The 19,826-nt window shown below is 43.6% G+C and overlaps 1 protein-coding gene across 1 annotated transcript in view; it reads right to left on the bottom strand.

The window, feature by feature from the left end:
• LOC140715536 (uncharacterized) overlaps positions 1-10,753 on the bottom strand; it is a 62,572-nt gene extending 51,819 nt beyond the window's left edge. Inside the window, exons 1-3 of the mRNA XM_073027889.1 lie at positions 10,695-10,753; positions 7,633-10,026; positions 4,937-5,113 (exon numbers count right to left, since the gene is read on the bottom strand). Coding sequence (XP_072883990.1) covers positions 4,937-5,113; positions 7,633-9,258 — 1,803 coding nt within the window. The 5' untranslated portion in view covers positions 9,259-10,026; positions 10,695-10,753. The remainder of the gene's footprint in view (positions 1-4,936; positions 5,114-7,632; positions 10,027-10,694) is intronic.
• Positions 10,754-19,826: the final 9,073 nt, after the last annotated feature.

Genomic DNA, 19,826 nt, shown 5'->3' with positions numbered 1-19,826 from the left:
TTGCTAGTGTCTTCCACTGTGAAGACTGATACAAAATACTTATTCCATTTATCTGCTCTTTCTTTCCCTCACATTACTACCTTCCCACTGTGATTTTCTAGAAGTCTGATATCAACTCTCGTTTCTCTTTACTCTTTCTATATCTGAAGTAAATTTTGATGTCATCTTTGATATGCTTGGCTAGCTTACTTTCATATTTCATCTTCTTCCTCCTTATATTTTTTACAACTTCCCAATCCTCTAACTTCCCACAAGTTTTTGCTCTATTATATGCCCTATAGAAGCCTTTGGTAATATCTTTCACCTTGTCTGCCAGTAGTCTCATGTTCCATTTTAAACCTTCTGATCTCTTTCTTAAGTGTTTACTTGCATTTCTTAAGTACCTCATTTGATCCTAACTACCTCTGTCTTCTCCTCCTCCTTCGTAACCAGAGCCTCAAAATTCCTTGACAACCCAGTTCCCTAAACTTGTTACTCTTCCTTTTTATGCTTTATGGATTATGATCAGAGATTAAGGGAGCTAGGGCTTTACTCTTTGGAGAGAAGGAGGATGAGAGGAGACATGATAGAGGTGTACAAGATATTAAGAGGAATAGACAGAGTGGACAGCCAGTGCCTCTTCCCCAGGGCACCACTGCTCAGTACAAGAGGACATGGCTTTAAGGTAAGGGAAGGGAAGTTCAAGGGGGATATTAGAGGAAAGTTTTTCATGCAGAGAGTGGTTGGTGTGTGGAATGCACTGCCTGAGTCAGTGGTGGAGGCAGATAGACTAGTGAGGTTTAAGAGACTACTAGACAGTTATATGGAGGAATTTAAGGTGGGGGGCTATATGGGAAGCAGGGTTTGAGGGTTGACACAACATTGTGGGCCCGAAGGGCCTGTATTATGCTGTATTATTCTATGTTCTATGCTAACAGGAACATAGAATTCTGTACTCTCAATACTTTATTTTCCAAGTATCCCTTTGCTAGATAAACACCTATCCCAATCCACACCTTCCAAATCTCTTCTGATGCTATCAAAATTAGTTGTTCTGCAATTTAGAATCTCAACCTGAGGACCTGTCCTATCATTCCAAATTATCTTTAAACTCATGGAATTACAGTCACTAGATCCAAAATGTTCCCCTACACATACTTCTGGCACCTGCCCTGTTTCATTATTAAGGAGAAGATCCAGTATCGTACACTCTCTAATTGGGACCTCTGATTAAGGGAACGTTCTTGAATACATTTGACAAAGTAGGTCCCATCCAGTGCTCTTACAGTATGTGAGTCCCAGTCAATGTCTGGAAATTACCTTCAGGCAGAGTCATATTTTTACATAGAAACTTAGAAAACCTACTGCACAATACAGGCCCTTCAGCCCACAATGTTGTGCCGAACATGTCCCTACCTTAGAAATTGCTAGGCTTACCCATAGCCCTCTATTTTTCTAAGCTCCAAGTACCTATACAAAAGTCTCTTAAAAGAAAATATTTTTCTTGCAATTGTCTGCTATTTCTGTATAAATTTGTTCCTTTGAATCCCGCTGCCTGTTGGGTGTTCTATAATGTAAACCCATTAACCTCATCAACCCTTTCTTATCCTTCAGTTCCACTCTTATTTCCTCAGTAGATGAGCCCTCAAGTCTGTTCTGTCTGGGCATTCCTGTGGTGATTTCCCAGAATAGTAATGTCACCCCTTCACCGTTAATACCTCCTCCTCTATTATGACTAAAACGGGAACACTGAACTGACAGTCCCGTCCCCCCGCAACCAAATCTCACTAATGCCTACAACATCATAATTCCATATGCTTGTCCACGTAAGTTCGTCTGCCTTACTTACAGAACTGTAGAAAATACTCCAGGCGTGGTTTCACTAACATCTTGTACACCTGCACTATAAGGTCCTGTGCCGCTGAACAGAAGGGCTTGTTTTCTTGCTGTATGTTTCTGTGAAAGGAAGGATTTGGACTTGGATGGTGGGAGTGATTTGTAATGCGAGGAGCCAAATGAGGAGGGTGAAGCCTGGTCCAAAAGCCTATGTCTGTCCTGATCCACCCAGGTATGGAATAAGAGTTTAAGGCTGACAATGAACCCTTCGAGTATGAGGAGGTGAGGGTGGTGATCTTACGAAGAATGCAGCCATTCTTTGCAAAGCGCCGACATTGATGCCAGCAGCTGTATGGGACTGGCTAGGTTCACCAAGTTCCTCTTGGCTCTGTACTTTGCACATGGTGCCATCCCTCCCCTCAGAATCGGATGCCTTTACTGTATAGCCAGTATGGGCATCGAGTGTTCCCCAGTCAGGGACTGCACACACTTGTCTTTTGATTGATGCACCACAGAGAAGTTCCTACCTGGATCCATCATTGCTTGGTAGGGCAACTGCTCTGTCTGAGATCACAAGAAACTTAAAGTAAATTTATATCAAAGTACATATAGGTCACCATATACAACTCTGAGATTCATTTTCTTGTGGGCATTTACATCAGAACAGAGAAATACAATATAATCAATGAAAAACTTGCACACAACCAATATGCCAAGAAGACAAAGTATGTAAATACAACTAACAAATAATAAAAAATAAATAGTAATTTAAATAATACTGAGAACAGCAGTTGTAAAGTCCTTGAAAGTGAGTCCTTAAGTTTGTAGAATCAGTTCAGAGTTGAGGTGAATGAAGTAATCCACACAGTAACCCTACTAGTGGAAGGGTAATAATTGTTCTTGAACCTGATGGGAGTGCGACTGAAAGCCCCTGTTCTTAGGGAGTCAGTTCTCATCAGAGGTAGAGAGAGTTAGAAAGTCTAACTTCTTCAATGTCATCATTTCAGAGGGTCTGTGCTAGGACCAGCACATAAATGCCATTACAAAGGTGGCTTGGAAAGCCTCAATTTTCTTTGAAGTTTCCATAAATTCCACATGTCATCTGGAACTTTGACAAACTTTTATAAATCTGCAGTGGAGAGTGTACTGACAGGTTGTATCATGGCCTGGTATGAGAACATCAATCCCCTTGAGCAGTAAAAACTACAAAATATAATGGGTACCACCAGTCCATCATGGGTAAAGCCCTCCCCACCATTGAGCACATTTACCAAAAGCACTCACACAGAAAAGCAAGGACAAACAAGAAAAAATCTGCAGCTGCTGGAAATCCAAGCAACAGCCTCAAACTGCTGGAGAAACTCAGCAGGCCAGGCAGCACCTATGGAAAGAAGTAAACAGTCGACGTTTTGGGCAGAGACCCTTCATCAGGACTGAAAAAAAAAAGATAAGGAGTCAGAGCTGCACACACAAAATGCTGGATGAACTCAGCAGGCTGGGCAGCGTCTAGGAAAAGAGTACAGTCAATGTTTTGGGCGGAAATCCTTCGGCAGGAGTCAGAGTAAGAGGGGGAAGGCAAGGAAGAACCACAAGCTGATAGGTGAAACCAGGAGGTGGGGGAAGGCAAAGTGAAGAGCTGGGAAGTTGATTGATGAGTTCCGCATGGGTGCAGGAAGCAGCACCAATACAGTCATTGATGTAGCGTAGGAAAAGTTGGGGAGTGATACCAGCTAAGGTTTGGAATATAGACTATTCCACATAGATGACATTCTCCTCCCTCCTCCGCCTGTCAAAACTTGTCCTCACTCTTAATAATTTCTCCTTTGGTTCCTCCCTTCATACAAAAGATGTGCCATGGGTCCCAGCTATGCCTGCCTGTGGGCGGCTACGTGGAACAGTACCGCATTGGTGCTTCTTTCCTGACCCATGCTGTGTGAGTGCTTTTGGTAAATGTGCTTAATTGATTGCACCGTGTCTCTTTTTAAATGAATCCCATCCCGCAGAGAGAGCAGGTGAATGGCTTCTCCCTGGTATGGATTCAGATGTGTCTTCATGTTGGAGAACTGAATGAATCCCACTTCCAGTCAGGACAGGTGTACTATCTCTCTGTGGTGAGAACTCTCTGATGTAATGTATCTTCAGGCTGGATGACAGAGCTAATCATATCCCATTCCACAACCTAGCAAAGGAATGGCCTCTCTCCAGTGTGAACTCATCACTGTGGTTGGAAGACTGCATATATCCCTTCCCACACACACAACAGATGAATAGACAATAGGTGCAGAAGTAGACCATTCGGCCCTTCGAGCCTGCACCGCCATTCTGAGATCATGGCTGATCATCTACTATCAATACCCAGTTCCTGCCTTGTCCCCATATCCCTTGATTCCCCTATCCATAAGATACCTATCTAGCTCCTTCTTGAAAGCATCCAGAGAATTGGCCTCCACTGCCTTCCGAGGCAGTGCATTCCAGACCCTCACAACTCTCTGGGAGAAGTTTTTCCTTAACTCTGTCCTAAATGACCTACCCCTTATTCTCAAACCATGCCCTCTGGTTCTGGACTCTCCCAGCATCTGGAACATATTTCCTGCCTCTATCTTGTCCAATCCCTTAATAATCTTATATGTTGCAATCAGATCCCCTCTCAATCTCCTTAATTCCAGCGTATACAAGCCCAGCCTCTCTAACCTCTCTGCATAAGACAGTCTGGACATCCCAGGAATTAACCTTGTGAATCTACGCTGCACTTACTCTACAGCCAGGATGTCCTTCCTTAACCTTGGAGACCAAAACTGTACACAATACTCCAGGTGTGGTCTCACCAGGGCTCTGTACAAATGCAAAAGGATTTCCTTGCTCTTGTACTCAATTCCCTTTGTAATGAAGGCCAACATTCCATTAGCCTTCTTCACTGCCTGCTGCACTTGCTCATTCACCTTCAGTGGCTGATGAACAAGGACTCCTAGATCTCTTTGTATTTCTCCCTTACCTAACTCTACACCATTCAGATAATAATCTGCCTTCCTGTTCTTACTCCCAAAGTGGATAACCTCACACTTATTCACATTAAACGTCATCTGCCAAGTGACCTTTCCTCACTGTGAATTTGCTGACCTACCTGCAGGCTGAATGAACGACTAAATCCTTTCACACACTCAGAACAAGTGAATGATATTTCCTTGCTATGAACTCCCTGATGTCTCATCAGATCCGAGGACATAGTGAATCCCACCCATACTTCAAGCAGTTGAGCATCTGATCTCCAGTGAAGATGTATTGTAGTTTTCACAGGGCCCTGGACCAATGGGTTTCAATAAGTCAAAACAGAAAATTTCATTTCAGACAGAAAGCACATGCATGTTTCAAGCTGGGATGTGATGTGCCTTCTGTTCCAAGTATCGACAACTGGAGTTCCAGAAGAAATACCTGCTCACTGCTTCAATAACTTGAAGACAGTTAACAAGGTTTATCTCCAGGATGGTTCATCCAAATTTTATCCATACATTGGATTGGGTTCTCCTTGCTACTACTGGTGTGGTATCTATCATGCTACCTAGCATCTCCAATGCCACCTTCAAAGATCGATGGCTGTCAAGTGCTGGTAAAAACACATTCAGAGCAGAACTGATGAGTTGTGTTTGAGACTACTGTACACAAATCTTTGCTTTTTCTACCCTGTAAAAAGTTTACAATAGGCATGAATTTGTGAAGGACAGCATTTCAGATGTGATCATTTCAATCTCAAAGGGTGATCTCTGACATCTGTTACTGTGAGACTCCACACAAATTACAAGAACAAATTTGGTCGCTGTTCAAGCATATGGACAGCATTAAATTCTGTGACTACCAATCTTTATCATAATGGGACATTCCTGCTTATCAGCTATCTGTGAATTGCCTCAAATGTGTCTCTGCCCATTGCTATAGCTTATCAGTTCTGGCCATGTCCCACAGCTCTACCAGGAGCACAGGGTACTTATATGGTGCTTCTGGAGACTTTCTGATCACTGTGACCCTGAGGTGATTGACAGTGCGGAACTCGGCAAAGGCAGTGCCAATGAAGGTCAAGGGTAGGTGATTTGAGATTGTTAATGTGTGGAACTTCCATGGTATGACTGCTACAGGTCAATTATGACCCAAGACAGAGATGTTTATCATCTCACATGCAGGTAGAATAGAAGAAACAATGATCTCACTTGACTGAAGGATCCAAAACCAAGTATCGTTCAATAAAAGTGATCTACTAAAGAACCAAAAGTGACACAAGGACATGATTTTTCCTCGTTCAAATATTTTAATTCACTGGAAGTTGGGCCCAGTTCTTTCTTTTAAGGCTCAGTCGCAACCTTTCCCATTATCTACTGAGGTATGAATATCAGCTGGTTCTGGACATCGGACCTGATCTCAATACTCCACTGATTGGTAAGAAATCACACATCTACTTATCTGAAAGATACATTATAAGTTATGCATGCAAAATAAACTAGTTACCATATTTTTCATGCAAGTCCCAAACCCTTTGGCAAGATCTCAGCTGTGCCTGGGAGGTCCAGCACACCCACTCCTGAAGCCTTTTTTCCAAGAAACACAAGTGATCCTTTCGACATAATGTTGGACTCTCGGCACCTGCATGCTTGATTCGCAGTGACAGTAAGTTCTGAAGCTCACAGATTTCTGGGTAAGAACAGTGCCATTGAAAGCATTTACAAACACTACCGCCCCTCTACCAAAGGCCACCAATTCAGTCAATATTTTTATGAGAACTCAGTACCCAGTTTAACACACACAGCAAGCTCCCACAAGCAATATTCTCAATGTCAACAAAGTCAACCTACTGTTTTTTTCGGTCAATCTGCTTCCAAATGTTGCCATGTCCCCTGCAGTTTCCCTGCTCCTAATCATATGCTGTTACCCCTACCACTGTCCAAAGCCCCAAACTCTGCCCTGTGCTCACCTGTGTCCGGTTTCTGACCCTGCTCCATGAGAATCAGAATCAAGTGTATTATCACCGGCATGCATCGTGAAATTTGTTAACTTATCAGCAGCAGTTCAATGCAATACATAACACAGAAGAAAAACAATAAAGAAAATAATAATAAATAAATCAATTACAGGTATACATATATTGAATAGATTTAAAATCATGCAAAAAATGGAAATAATATATACTAAAAAAGTGAGGTAATGTCCAAGGGTTCGATGTCCATTTAGGGATTGGATGGCAGAGGGGAAGAAGCTGTTCCTTAATCGCTGAGTGTGTACCCTCACCTAACTAATGGTTCCCTATTCTGCTTTCAGACTTTAGAGGACAGTGGTGTATTCTAACAACACGGCTGCAGGGTCAGAACAGGGCAGTGTTTCGGGTTCTGGACAGGGGTAGGGGAGAGCAAGAGGTAAACAGCAGGGATGGATTTAAAAGGACTATCCTGGAACAGAAACTCTGGCAGGAAGCAGCTAGGCTGAGTTGACTCCCTACTGTACACTGGGTGTGTTGCAGATTCACTAAGTACCTGAGACAGAGTTTAAAATAGAACTGATTTATTAGTCACAGATCCAGAATATTAAACTCCAGACGCTTTAAGGTTGAATATTAACAGAAGAAACTCCTCCCATGCCCAGTGTGAACCGGGTCTGAGGAGCAGCAGCAATAATTGCAGAGTTCAACACCAACAGTCACTTTTGAACTTGCCTCTGGATTCAGCAACTGTGGTGGTTTACATATTCAGCATGCAGCTTATTTAAACTGTTTCCCCAGTGTGGACCCAACGGTGTATCACAATGTGAGATGATCAAGTGAATCCCTTCCCACGCTCAGAGCAGGTGAATGGTTTCTCCCCAGTGTGAACTCGCTGATGTACCTTCAGTTGAAATGACTGAGGAAATCCCTTCCCAGTCTGAGCAGGTGAATGGCCTCTCCCCAGTGTGAACCTGCTGGTGTGTCAGTAGGTGAGGTGAGCAAGTGAATCCCTTCTCACATTCTGAGTAGATGAACGGCTTCTCCCCAGTGTGAACACACTGGTGTGTTTGTAGGTGGGATGAGTGAGTAAATCCCTTCCCACACATGGAACAGATGAATGATCTCTCTCCCATGTGAATTCGCAGGTGTGTCTGTAGGTGAGATGACTGAATGAATCCCTTCCCACATTCAGAGCAGATGAATGGCCTCTCCCCAGTGTGAAACCGCTGATGTACCTTCAGTTGAAATGACCGAGGAAATCCCTTCCCACAGTCTGAGCAGGTGAACGGCCTCTCCCCAGTATGAACTCGCTGATGTTCCTTCAGTTGAGAAGACCGAGTGAATCCCTTCCCACAGTCAGAGCAGATGAATGACTTCTCCCCAGTGTGAACTGACTGGTGAGCCAGTAGGTGGGATGACCGAGAGAATCTCTTCCCACAGTCTGAGCAGGAAAATGGTCTTTCCCCAGTGTGAATTCGCTGATGTACCTTCAGTTGAAATGATCGAGTGAATCCCTTCCCACAGTCTGAGCAGGCAAATGGTTTCTCCCCTGTGTGAACTGACTGGTGTGCTATTAAGTGGGATGACTGAGTGAATCCCTTCCCACATACGGAACAGGTGAACGGCCATTCCCCAGTGTGAACCGACTGGTGTGCCAGCAAGTGGGATGACTGAGTGAATCCCTTCCCACAGTCTGAGCAAGTGAATGGCCTCTCCCCAGTGTGAACTCGCTGATGTAGCTTCAGTTGAAATGACCGAGGAAATCCCTTCCCACAGTCTGAGCAGGTGAACGGCTTCTTCCCAGTGTGAACTGACTGATGCGTCTGTAGGTGGGATAACTGAGTGAATCCCTTCCCACAGTCTGAGCAAGTGAACGGCCTCTCCCCAGTGTGAACTGACTGGTGTGTCTGGAGGCTTGATAACTGAGTGAATGCCTTTCCACACACGGAACAGGTGAATGGTCTCTCTCCGGTGTGAACTCGCTGGTGTGTCTGTAGGTGGGCTAACTGGGTGAATCCCTTCCCACATTCAGAGCATTTGAACGGCCTCTCCCCAGTGTGAACCCGCTGATGTACCTTCAGTTGAAATGACCGAGGAAATCCCTTCCCACAGACTGAGCAGGTGAACGGCCTCTCCCCAGTGTGAACTGACTGATGTGCTAGTAGGTCAGATGACCGAGAGAATCCCTTCCCACAGTCTAAGCAGGTGAATGGTCTCTCTCCTGTGTGAACTCGCTGATGTACCTTCAGTTGAGATGACCGAGTGAATCCTTTCCCACAGTCTAAACAGGTGAATGGTTTCTCCCCAGTGTGAACTAACTGGTGTGTCAGTAGGTGGGATGACTGAGTGAATCTCTTCCCACAGTCTGAGCAGGTGAACGGCCTCTCCACAGTGCGAACTAACTGGTTTGTCTGCAGATGGGATGAACAAGTAACTCCCGTCCCAGGTTCAGAGCAGATGTACCCCGATGTGAACTCGCTCATGTGTCAGCAGATCAGATCACCAAATGAATCTCTTTCCAAACACAGAACAGATGAATGCTCTCTCCCTTGGTGTGTCTGTAGGTGAGATGACCAATGAATCTCTTCCCACACACGCAATAGTCTCTCTGTGGTGTAGTCACTGGTGTTTCTCTAGGTGAGCTGAGTGATTATCTCCTTCCAGACAAAGAACGGATAAGTAGTTTCTCACTGATGTGAATTTTCAGATGTATCTTCAGCTTGGACGACAGCATGAATCACTTCCCACAGATAGAACAGGTGAACTCGCTCTCTATGGTGTGAAATTGCTGATGTTCCTTCAGGCTGGATGAGTGAGTAGATCCCCTCCCACACACACACCAGGGAAAGGGCCTCTCCCCACAGTGAACTCACTGATGTGACTGTAGGTTGGCTGAGTGAGTGACCCCCTTCCTACACTGAGAGAAGGAGAATGATATCTCCCTGCTATCAAGTCAGATGTCAGACATAGTGAACCCCTTGCACAATCAATGGAGTTGGAGGACTGATCTCTGTTCAACAAACGCTGGTGTGATCTCAGTACCCCAGTTCCAATCGATTTCACCGAGTTATAACAGAAAACCTCATTTCAGAGACAAAAAACTTTTCCAGCTGGGATGAGATACTTCTTCATCTCCAACGATCATCAACAGATGAACTAGTGTTACAAGGGAAACATCTGCACAGAGACTGCAAATCTGACGTGCTGTTACGTTTGAAATTCCCGTACACAAATTCTTTGCCGTTTCCAATCTGTAAAAAGATTTACAAAAGACAACAATGGGTGAAGGGCAACATTTCAGATGAGATTATTTTAGCCTCTGTGGTAAAATCTGACATCACACTGTTACAGTGAGGTTTAACCCAATTTGGAGAAACAACTCATCTTCTAACTGGGCACAAATCAGACATCTGGCCCAATCCTCCGACTCTTTTCCTGCCTGGACCATTTCTGCCCGTGTTCAGTCTGTGCCTTGGGTCAACGATAGTGAAAGGGGAGAACAGCAAGATTTATCTTTGAAGTGTGGCACTTTTGTGATGTGAAAGCTACAGGTCACTTGAGTGAATGCCTTTCCACACACGGAGCAGGTGAATGGTCTCAGGACAAAGATGTTTTATATCATCATGTACCCAAAAAGAAAGATACAAAACATGCTCTCACGGTTAAAAACCTCACACGAACGAGAGACCCGTCTATTCGACACGGTCCCAGCAATGCGCATGTGCTTTAGAAATGGCGCAAGCAGCTTCGCTCATCGTAGAAAGCTCCCCGGGGCCTGGGTCCGGATCGTGGAGCTGTTTCAGGGAAAGAAACGGGACTGCCCGGGGTGCGGGGCCACGGTGTACCCGGAGCTCGCAACAATTATCCCTCAGTCCGGATGCGGATGCAATTGCTGATAAAGCCCCCGTCCGTTTCCTACCTGCTGCCGACCCTCGAGAGCCTTTTGTTCATTAAGCGCATGCGCAAATTTGGGCCCAAGCTGTGGCCCTGACGCTTGCGCATTTGATCGCTGGGTCATTGATGGCGAATGCTCAGTCCTGGAGGTTTCTGGGTAAGCACGATGCCATTAAAAGTGCCTGCAACACTAAGCCACGTAGTTCAAAAGTAGTAATTTTTTTTTGGAGTACAAAACTCAGGAGCCACTTTAATGCAGCAAGTTCCCACAAGCAATGCATTCAATATCAGCAGGCATACCGAGTATCAAATGTCAAAGTCCAACCCACTTACACTTGTATTTTTACGCAGATGCTGGAAATATAGAGCAACACACACTAAGTGTTGTAGGAACCCAGCAGGTCAGGCAGCATCAAAAGAGAAGAATAAGCATTCTAGGCATTGTGAAGGTTCTCTGCCTGAAATGTCAATTGTTTATTCCTCTCCATAGTTGCTGCCTATCCCACTGTGTCTCCATCATGTTGTAAAATAAACACCATTTTTTCAATCAGTTTTCAAATTTTGCTTCCCCCTCCCTCCTCCTCCCCATAAACTTTAGCCCCCACCTCCTTCTGAAGCCCTAAAGCCCTGACTCATACTGACTCCTGTTTAGTTTCTGGCCCTGATCCAGCGAAGATTCACCCACCATTCTGCTCTCATAACTTAAGAGAGCTGTGTATTTGAACCGTGTGAGGCACAACCATTCGAAATCAGTGAAAATTACCCAAAATGTTGAAAAGAGCAGGGATTAGGAGTTTAACCATCCACGACTTTCTTCCTTGGCCCTGAGCCCTGAGGAATATTTGGGAGAAAATCACAGTGAGCTCATGGTCTTATTCAGTCTGCAGAAAGTCATAGAGGAAATTCAAGAAGATATCTTTTCCCACAGTTTGGTGACCAGTTGCAACCTGTCATCACAGGGAGAGTGAGAGATGAACAGCAGGGATGGATTTAAAAACACTGACGTGGAACAGAACCACAAGCAGACATCCGCTGGATTGGGTGGCCTCTCTGCTCTATTTTGGCCATATGGCAGAGACTGTAAGCACCCAGGATGCAGGATTTGAAACAGAAATGATTTATTTGTCACAGATCCATGATATGAAACTCTAGTTTAAGTTAAGGCTAACATCAGCAGAACAAACCCCACCAATGCTCATTGACCAGGGTTCGGTCCTGGGTGTGATAAGCAGTCACAAGAATTACAGAATCAATCATTAACCTTTGGTTGTAAACTTGCAGCTAGATCCAGCCATCATGGTGGTTAAAGTTTCAAGCTACTGCATATTTGAACTGATGTGAAGTTCTGGTGTTTCATCAGCTGGGAGGATTGAGTAAGTCTCTATCAGGACAGAAGTGTGACCTCTACTTACAGTATTGTTAACTCAGAAGGTGGGCTATCTGAATGAAATCCTTCCCACACTCAGAACAGGTTATGGCATATCCCCTGCATGAACTAGCTGGTGTTTCAATAGTTCAGGTGACTGAATGAAACCCTTCCCACACTTGGAATAGATGAATGGCCTCTCCCCAGTGTGAACTCTCTGGTCTTTCTGCAGATATAATACTTGGACGAATTCCTTCCCACACTCTGAGCATGTAAATGGCCTCTCCTTGGTGTGAACTTGCTGGTGTACCTGCAGGTGCAGTGGCCTAGAGAGTCCCTTCCAAAATGAGAACCAATGAATGACATCTCACTGCTGTTGACTCTATGGCCATTCATCAGGTCAGATCATAGACATGCACATGTATTCCCATTATCCTTGCTATGACTGACATCTTCTCAAACATCTTGTTTACTGTCAAGGACCGGTGGCATTCAAGTGTTGTTGAACTGACGCAGCAGGACTGACATGCTGTTGTGTCTGAGATTCCCATACACAAAATCATTTTCAATTTCTTTTGCTTTTATCCTGTCTTTGAATTCCCTTTTTGGCCATGGATGCCTTATTCTTCCATTAGAATACTTCATCTTAGAGATATATATTTATCCTGCAGCTTCAAAATTGCTCCCAGATACTCCAGCCATTAATGTTCTGCCATCATCCCTGATAGTGTCCCCTTCCAATCAACTTTGGCCAGCTCCTCATGCCTCTAATTCCCTTCACTCCACTGTGATACTGATACATCCAATCTTTTGCTTACCTTTCACAAACAGCGGGGTAAATTTTATCAAATTATGATCACTATTTCCTAAGGGTTTCTTTACCTTAATCTCCCTAATCAGATCTGGTTCATTACAAAATACCCAATCCAGAGTTGCCTTTTCCCTAGCAGACTTTGCCATAAGCTGCTCTAATAAGCCATCTTGTAGACATTCTGCAAATTCCCTCTCTTAGGATGCAGCACCAACCTGATGTTCCCAATCTACCTGCATATTAAAATCTCCCATGGCTATCACAACATTGTCCTTTTAAATGCCTTTTCTATCTCCCGTTGTGGTTTGTATCCTGGCTACTGTTTGTAGGCCATCAGGATCTTTTTACCCTTGCAGTTTCTTAACTTTAGCCACAAGGATTCTACATCTTCTGATCCTGTGTGTGTGGTGAACAACATATACCTGTCTGGACAGGCCCCCCCCCACCCCCCGCTGACTGCTCCTGTGGCTCCTCCCACAGACCCCGGTATCTAGGCGATTGGAGCCTGGGCCCTGCCTTCAGTCTCCAGGATGTAGTATGGTGGTTTATTGCTACTTGTTCTTTCTTCCAGCCAATAAAAGCCAATATCTCACCTCACGTCTCGGAGAGTTATTGATGGTGCATCAATGTGTGAGAATCACTAGCAAACTTAAGTACTTAAGTCTCAGAGACTTTGGCAATTCAAACAATACTAAAGATGTATTGTTTAACATAAATTAACTAGAAAAACATAACAAGAGCGTAGGCAAACTATACTGAACCTCGATGAACAAAAATCACTGGCAATCCATAGAAGAACTCAGTCGGAACAAGCAGCCACAATGACCCAACGAAGAGGGTTTGACATACCTCCCTGAAATACACCCTGGAGCACATAGGAATTTCAGACATTGACAATACTGTGCTAATTATATTATCCAATATTGAAATAAAAGTAATCAGAACAAAGAGTTTAACAATCCCCAATGACCTCAAATTAAAGTCTGTATGGCAGGTCATGCCTTACCAACTTGTGGAAGAAATCTTTGAATATAGGGTTAAAAGATCTGTGTGTTGCTAAAATGACTGTGGACATCCTGTGTTTTTTTCATTGAGATGCAAATCTGTATGACTAAGATTATGAGGCTAGGCACTAAATACTCCTCCTTAGAGCGGAAAAAACATCTGCATAAAAAAGATAAATGTAGATAAAGGTGCCACAAATCATGAAGAAGATTCTAAGAACTGTCTAAGGGGAGTACTAGTTTTGCTCACTTAACTGCTACTAGATATAAACTTTTTCCTTCTACTGAAGTCCACACATGTAGAATCTCCATGATATCATGCTAAAATTTTAAAAATGGCCACTTGAGCTCTGGTATCAAGCTTTATTTTAAAATTGCTGTGACACAATTTCAATGAGTTTTTTGACCAGATGATGAGAGAAATTGATAAAGTTAGGGCAGTCTTGTCTACATGGATTTTAGAAAGGCGTTTAACGAAGTCCCTCGTGGGAGGTTAATCCAGATGATAAAGCTGATGTCCACGGTGAATTGGTTGTTTGGATTCAGAGCCAGCTTGCGCATGGAAGTCAGATGGTAGGGATTGAAGGGGCTTATTCGAGCGAGAGGTCTGTAATTAGTAGTGCTCCACAGGGATCTGTGCAGTCTGTGATGTATATAAATGACCTGGATGAAAATGTAGATTGGTGGGACAGTAAGTCTGCAGATGACACCAAGATTGGTGGAGTTGTGGATAGTATAGAAGACTGGCAAAGAATAGAGTTCAATATTGTTCAGTTGCAGATTTGAGCAGAGAAATAGCAGCTGGAGTTTAACACAGATAAATGTGAGGTATTGCACTTTAGTAGCACAAATGCAAGGAGCCAGTACACTGTTAAGGGCAAGATCCTTAACAGCGTTGCTGAACAGAGAGATCTTGGGATCCAAGTTCACAACTCCTTGAAAGTGGCTACACAGGTGATGAAGAAGGCTAATGGAATGCTTGCTTTTATTAGTCAAGGTATTGAGTTCAAAAGTCAAGAGGTTATGTTGCAACTTTATAAAACTTTGCTTAGGCCACATCTGGAATACTGCATACAGTTCTGGTCGTCCCACTGCAGGAAGGGTGTTGAGGCTTTGAAAAGGGTGCAGAAGAGGCTTACCAGGATACTGTCTAGTTTCAAGGGCAAGTGCTATCACCAGAGTCTGGATAAACTCGGGCAGTTTTCTCAGGAGGCTGAGGGGAGATCTGACAGAAGTTTATAGATTGAGTGCACGGGGAGCATCTGTTTCCTTGTGATAAAATGTCTAATACCAGAGGACTTGCATTGAAGGTGAGAGGGCTAAGTTTTTTACTCAGAGAGTGGTGGATGGCTGGAATGCGCCGCCTGATATGGTGGCAGAGGCAACTACATTAGAGGTTTTTAAGAGAAATTTGGATAGGATGGAATGAGGATGAGGGGGATATAGAGGTAGAAGGGATTAATGTTTGGGTGTTTTTGATTTGCTTTCTAGCTGTTTCAGCACAACATAGCGGGCTGAATGGCCTGTTCCTGTGCTGTATGTTCTATGTTCTATTTGATTTTTTTTTAACCAACAGAGCCAACCTACCCCCTCTGCCTACTTGTCTTTTCCTTCAATACAAGGTGTATCCTTGGATGCTAAGCTCCCAAATATGATCTTCTTTCATCTACGACTCAGTAGTTCCCACACTGTCACAACTGCCAATCAATCTCTAATTGTGTACAAGATAATCTAACTTATTCTGTAAACTGAGTGCATTCAAATTTAACACCTTCCACCCTTATTCATCAGCATATCCAATTTTGCCCCCATGTCGCACTTCAGCTTTTCCCATTGCCTGCAATTTGCAGAATCAGGTTTATTATCATTAGAGTTTGTCGTGAAATTTGTTAACTTAGCGGCAGTAAAGCAATACGTAATAATGTAGAAAAAGATAAGCAAATCAATTTCACTAAGTATATATATGTATGTTAAATAGTTAGATTTAAAATACTGCAAAATAGAAATAGTATGTATTAAAAGGTGAGGTCGTATTCATGGGTTCAATGTCCATTTACAAATTGTATGGCAGAGGGGAAGAAGCTGATCCTGAATTGCTGAGTGTGTGCCTTCAGGCTTCTGTATCTCCTTCCTGATGGTAACAATGAGAAGAGGCATGTCTTGGGTGATGGGGGTCCTTAATAATGGACACCACCTTTCTGAGACACCACTTGTTGGAGACGTCTTGGACACTACAGAGGCTGGTACCCAGGATGGAGCTGACTAATCTTACAGCTTTCTGTAGCTTCTTTGAGTTCTGTGCAGTACTCCCCCACCCCAACCCCATACCAGATAGTGATGCAGCCTGTTAGAATGCTCTCCATGGTACATCTATAGAGGTTTTTGGGTGTTTTAGGTGACATACCAAATCTCTTCAAACTCCTAATGAAATATAGCCGCTGTCTTGCCCTCTTTATAGTGTCGTGGTTTCTCGTGCCCCACAAATGACCAGGAGACGCAGAAGGTTCTTCAAGAAGTGTTAAACTTGAATTTGCAAATCAAAGCCGAGACATTCATTGAGCTAGTTGCTGATTGCCCACCGATCCTTGTACATAGCATTTTTATAGCAATCTCCTGGTTTAGTTGCATTAGCATATCCAATCGGTCTGCAGTTGCGTATCACAAGTACATCCGCCACTATTGTTTCTACCCATTGACTTAGTCCTGTTCTAATCTACATCTCTTAGCTACCTCTCATTAACACACCATTGTCTTCTACATTCTTAAGATTTCATTCTCCTACTAAATTGGATACATGCATAGCAAATAGCAAGTTCAAAGCTGACCACATAGTTTTGGTTACACAGCAAACAATGCAACTTTTATACTCCAATAATAGCTGCATTGGTATGGGGGCAACCAGTTTAATTTCTCAGAGGTCTTTACACCCAGGAACTTGAAATTGCTCACTCTCTCCACTTCTGATATATAACCATAACCATATAACAATTACAGCATGGAAACAGGCCATCTCGGCCCTTCTAGTCCATGCCAACGCTTACATTCACCTAGTCCCACTTGCCCGCACTCAGTCCATAACCCTCCATTCCTTTCCTATCCACATACCTATCTAATTTTACTTTAAATGACAATACTGAACATGCCTCTACCACTTCTACTGGAAGCTCATTCCACACAGCTACCATTCTCTGAGTAAAGAAATTCCCCCCTCGTGTTACCCTTAAATTTTTGCCCCCTAACTCTCAAATCATGTCATCTTGTTTGAATCTCCCCTACTCTCAATGGAAAAAGCCTATCCACGTCAACTCGATCTATCCCCCTCATTATTTTAAATATCCCTATCAAGTCCCCCCCCCCTCAACCTTCTACGCTCCAAAGAATAAAGACCTGATTTGTTCAACTTTTTCCTGTAACTTAGGTGCTGAAACCCAGGTAACATTCTAGTAAATCTTCTCTGTTCTCTCTCTATTTTGTTGATATCTTTCCTATAATTTGGTGACCAGAACTGTACACAATACTCCAAATTCGGCCTTACCAATGCCTTGTACAATTTTAACATTACATCCCAACTCCTATACTCAATGCTCCGATTTATAAAGGCCAGCATACCAGAAGCTTCGTTCACCACCTTATCCACATGAGATTCCACCTTCAGGGAACTATGCACCATTATTCCTAGATCACTCTGTTCTACTGCAGTCTTCAATGTCCTACCATTTATCATGTATGTCCTATTTGGATTATTCCTACCAAAATGTAGCACCTCACACTTATCAGCATTAAACTCCATCTGCCATCATTCAGCCCACTCTTCTAACTGGCCTAAATCTCTCTGCAAGCTTTGAAAACCTACTTCATTATCCACAAAGCCTCCTACCTTAGTATCATCTGCATACTTACTAATCCAATTTACCACCCCATCATCCAGATCATTAATGTATATGACAAACAACACTGGACCCAATACAGATCCCTAAGGCACACCACTAGTCACTGGCCTCCAACCTGACAGACAGTTATCCACCACTACTCTCTGGCATCTCCCATCCAGCCACTGTTGAATCCATTTTACTACTTCAATATTAATACCTAACGATTGAACCTTCCTAACTAACCTTCCGTGCGGAACCTTGTCAAAGGCCTATGATCTATGAGGATTGGTTCATGTTCCCTCATTGTACCCTTCCTGAAGCCCACAATCGTGATACCCTTCCTGAAGCCCACATCGTACCCTTCCTGAAGCCCACATCGGTGCTAGGTTGTTGCTGCAACACCACTCAACTAGCTCGTATATCTCACTCCTTTATCCCCACTCACCTCCATCTGAGATTCTACCAACAATGGTTGTATCATCGGCAAATTTATAGATGGTATTTGAGCTATGCCTAGCTAGGCAGTCATGGGTATGGAGGGCGTAGAGCAGTGGGCTAAGCACACACCCCTGAAGTGAGCCAGTCTTGATCATCAGCAAGGTGGAGGAATTACCAATTCACACAGACAGTGGTCTTCTGGTTAGGGAATCAAGAATCCAATTGCAGAGGGAGGTAGAGAAGCCCACGTTCTGTAGTCTATCGATCAGGACTGTGAGGATGATGGTGTTAAATGCCGAGTTATAATAAATGAACAGCTTTCTGACACAGGTGTTTGTATTGTCCAGGTGATCTAAGCCGTGAAGACCCGTTGAGATTGCATCTGTTGTAGACATATTGTGGTGATGGGTAAATTGCAGTGAGTCCAGGTCCTTGCTGAGGCAAGAGTTTATTCAAGCCATGATCAAACTCTCAAAGCCTTTCATCACCATAGATATGAGTGCTATCAGATGATAGTCATTAAGGCAGCTCACTTTTACACTGTTCTTCCTCACAGTCTCACTCCATACTGCATCTCCTTGTATCCCAACTGCGCTATTTTCAACCCTTTCAACCCAGTTTCCACCCTCCTACCAAATTAGATTGAAACCTCCCTAACAATTCTTCCAATCTGCCCGCTACGATATTGGTCTCCCTCAGGTTCTGTAGCCCATCTTTTTTGTGCAGGGTATACCTTCCCCAGAAGAGATCCCAATGATCCAGAAACCTGATACCCTGCTCACTGCACCAGTTCTTCAGCCATGCATTCATCTGACGAAGCACTCACTGACGCATGGCACAGGCAGAAATCCAGGGACAGCTTGAGGGGCCGAGTGGCCTACTCCTGTTTTCAGGCTCCTCTAAATGGAGATGAATGTTTGGACAGATTGATGGGCAGAATAGCCTATCCCGATGGAAAGGTCCAGGCGGTCTGTGGGGGTAATTAATTGTGAAACACCTGCCCTCCATCCCAGATCTCCAAGGAAGGTAAATGCAACATTAGTATTCATTTCAAGAGGATCAGAAGATCAAAGCAAGGATGAGGCTTTATAAGGCATTAGTCAGACCACATCTGGAGTAATGTGAGCCATTTTAGGCCCTTATCTAAGAAAAGATGTGCGGACATTGGAGACGGTCCAGAGGAAGTTCATGAAAATGATTCTGGGAATGAAAGAGTTAAAATATGAGGAGCTAATGATGGCTCTGGGCCTGTATCGCTGGAATTTAGAAGAATGAAGGAGAATCTCATTGAAACCTATTGAATATTGAAAAGCCTAGATGAGTGATTGTGGGGAGGAGTGTTGAATCTATGAAATTCATTGCTACAGATGGTTAAGGCTAAGTCTTTGGGTATATTTAAAGCAGAGCTTGATAGATTAGTCAGAGCTTCAAAGCTAATGGGGATCAGGCAGCAGAATGGGGTTATGAGGGACAATATATCAGCCTTTTTGGAATGGTGGAACTGGCTCGATGGACTGAATGTTATTAAAATTATTTGATAGTAATAAAAAAACTGACCTATATCCATTACTTTTTGTAGGCTTTTCCCTTCAAGGGCATTGGTGTTTCCATACCAGGCTATGATGCAACAGTCAATATACTTTCCACAACACATCTATAGAAGTTT

Source organism: Hemitrygon akajei, chromosome 24, assembly GCF_048418815.1.
Source record: "Hemitrygon akajei chromosome 24, sHemAka1.3, whole genome shotgun sequence".
Taxonomy (NCBI): Eukaryota; Metazoa; Chordata; class Chondrichthyes; order Myliobatiformes; family Dasyatidae; genus Hemitrygon; species Hemitrygon akajei.
The sequence above is the reverse complement of the archived record's forward strand: the minus strand, read 5'-3'. Positions and strand labels throughout refer to the sequence as shown.